A 2,659-nucleotide genomic window follows, 5' to 3' on the forward strand; every position below is an offset into this window, starting at 1 on the left:
GCCCCGCTCAGACCTCCAGCTTCTTCTTCATCTCCATGCGGTAGATGATCTGGTAGCCGTCGTCCCAGGCGTAGATCTGCCTCTCGCGGGGGTTGTACTTCATGCTGGAGTGGGAGCCATAGCGCTTGGGGAAGTAGACCAGGGAGGCGTCCTCGGTGGCCAGGGTGCCGCTGACGTCAAAGATGCACTGGACGCGGGAGCGGCTGGGCAGCTGGGTGTTGTAGACCACGTGCAGCGTCCCGCACACCACGAAGGCGCCCTCGGCATTCTCCCGCGGGCACGGCGTGTCCCACATCTGCTCGATGTCCAGCGAGGCGGGGTCCAGCTTGGCTAGGCAGATGTTCTTCTCGTTCTCCTTGGTGGCGTAGATGGCCCAGAGCCCCTCCTCGTCCGCGGCCACCTCGATGTAGGTGAAGGAGGAGAGCCCAAAGACGGGGATCTGCTCCTCGGCTGGGAACACCGAGCTGTCCACCACCGTCTTGTTGGCCAGGTTGAACTTGATCACCTGGAAGGGGCCCTGCTGGCGGATGTAGTAGAGGTGCCCGTCATAGATGAGGTGCCCGGTGCCCACCCAGGGGTAGGGCAGCTTGATGCGGGCGGCCTTGCGGGTGGCTGAGAAGAGGGTGAACTCCCGCATGCGGGGGAAGACGTACACGGTGTCATTGGCGGTGCCATCGAAGACGTAGATCTTCTCCGAGGTGCCCGCCGCGTCCTTGCTCCAGAGCCCCGAGGTGCTGCCGAAGCGCTTCAGGATCTTCATGGCCCGGACGCTGGCGATGGTGTCGCTGCAGTCTGCGTGAGCCGGGCAGCCGTGAGCACGGGGCCACCGCCCTGCGACACACGCTGGACCCCAGCGCTCCCCCCACCCGCAGGCCTTGCAAACTCGCGATGGAGGTGGCGGTGCCGTCCCCAGCGGCCTGGAGAAGCCACGCTGTGCATGTGGGCGAGGGGCAGGGGAAGCCACCCGGGGGCTCGAATGCAGTGTCCCGGCACTGGCAGTTGCGAGAACGTGGGATTTGGACCGGAGACACCCAAAAAATGCCCCTGCCTGGGAGTTAACGCCAAGCGTGTGGCCAGGGAGCCCTCAGCCCCGGCCCCCCATGCCCGGTGCGCAGCGGCCCCTCACCTGTCAGCTTGGTGTACTTCTCGTTCTTCCGCTGCTTGGCCGTGGCCACCTGCTTCTCCATCAGGGTCTCGTCCACCTCCACGCAGGGTGGCGCGGGGTTCTGCGTCTCCAGGTAGTCCACCTCGCGCTCCAGGCGGTCCACGCGCACCGCCGCGCTCTCCACCTCCGCCCGCAGCGCCTCCCGCTCCTTCTCCGCTGTCTCCAGCATCCCCAGCACCTGGTTCTTGAAGTCCCGCAGCTCCGTGGAGTAGCGGCTGCTCTGGTCGTGCCACTGTGAGATCCGCTCCTGGGGTGGCCAGGGGACACTGAGGGTCCCCGTGTGGCGCAGACCCAGCTGCCGCCACGTATGTGGGAATGCCTGGGGCCACGTGGTGCCCCTGGGCCCCATCCTGCCGCAGGCACCTGGGTCTCACCGGCGTCTGCGCATATACCTGGGCCCAGTCCTGCTGCGCTCCTGCACCCGCAATGCTCCCATGCCCGTGATGCTCCTGTGCCCATGATGCACCCGTGCTTGCCATGTTCCCACGCCTGCGATGCACCCGCAAAGCTCCTGCACCCGCAATGCTCCCATGCTCATGATGTTCCCGTGCCTGCGATGCTCCCGCCATGCTTCTGCACACGCTATGAACCCACGCTTGCAATGTTCTCATGCCTGCGATGCACCCATGCCTGTGATGCCCACACACCTGCAATGCTCCTGCACCCGCAGTGATCCCATGCTTGTGATGTTCCCGTGCATGCAATGCTCCTGCACCCACAATGCACCCACGCTTGCAATGTTCCCGCACCCACGACGCTGCACCCTCACCCACAACGCTGCCCCCACGACGCTCCCGCTCCCGCTGGGCTGCGCGGGGCCCTGGTCGCCCCATGCCTGCCCTGCCGCGCTCAGCTCCCTGCCCCGGGGCGCTCGGCTCCCTCCCCGCCCCAGGCCCGGTCCCGGCCCTGCTGCCGCCGGCGAGGCCGCGGTGGGGCGCAGCGGCGGGGCGCAGCAGCGGCCGGTGCCCGGCACCTACCTCCAGGAGCGCAAGGCGCCGCTCCATGTACTCCATGAACTGCTGCTGCTGGGCGCGCAGGGCCGCGGGCAGGAGCGCCAGGAGCAGCAGGCAGCGCCAGGGCCCCATGGCCGTCGGGTGGGAGCCGAGCGCGGGCCGGGTGCAGCGCTCCACCTCAGCGCTCAGGAATGCTCCGGCCTCTCGCAGCCCTTATTGAATCCAGATGGGGAGAGAGAGGAGGAGAGGCTGCTGCTTCCCCAGGCGGCCAGCGCGGGCGCCTTAACCCCTTCGCCTTCGGCGCGCCGGCAACGAGCCCGGCAGCACAGCGCGCATGGCGAGGGCGCTGGCACGTCCGGGGCACTCGGGCAGGGCGAGGGGCGCAGGGCACGGCGCTGCCGGTGCCTGGCGCGCACCAGCCCCAGGTCAGAGCAAGGCCCCGGTTCCCCGGGGCTCGGCCCCTTTCACGGCATGGGGACGCCCGGCGGGCGCAGCGCTGCCTGCGGCCGGCGCAGCTCGCGGGGCGCGTGTGCCACCTAGC

At 68.6% G+C, this 2,659-nt stretch overlaps 1 protein-coding gene across 2 annotated transcripts in view; it reads right to left on the reverse strand.

The window, feature by feature from the left end:
- OLFML3 (olfactomedin like 3) overlaps window positions 1-2,659 on the reverse strand; it is a 7,443-nt gene continuing 4,784 nt past the window's right edge. For both annotated transcript variants that reach the window (XM_026077345.1, XM_026077344.1), the window contains 3 exons: window positions 2,143-2,330; window positions 1,127-1,412; window positions 1-792 (listed from right to left, as the gene is read on the reverse strand). In XM_026077345.1, coding sequence (XP_025933130.1) covers window positions 8-792; window positions 1,127-1,412; window positions 2,143-2,330 — 1,259 coding nt within the window. In that variant the 3' untranslated portion in view covers window positions 1-7. The remainder of the gene's footprint in view (window positions 793-1,126; window positions 1,413-2,142; window positions 2,331-2,659) is intronic.

Source organism: Apteryx rowi, unplaced genomic scaffold (assembly GCF_003343035.1).
Source record: "Apteryx rowi isolate R43461 unplaced genomic scaffold, aptRow1 scaffold_45, whole genome shotgun sequence".
In the NCBI taxonomy this organism is placed as follows: domain Eukaryota; kingdom Metazoa; phylum Chordata; class Aves; order Apterygiformes; family Apterygidae; genus Apteryx; species Apteryx rowi.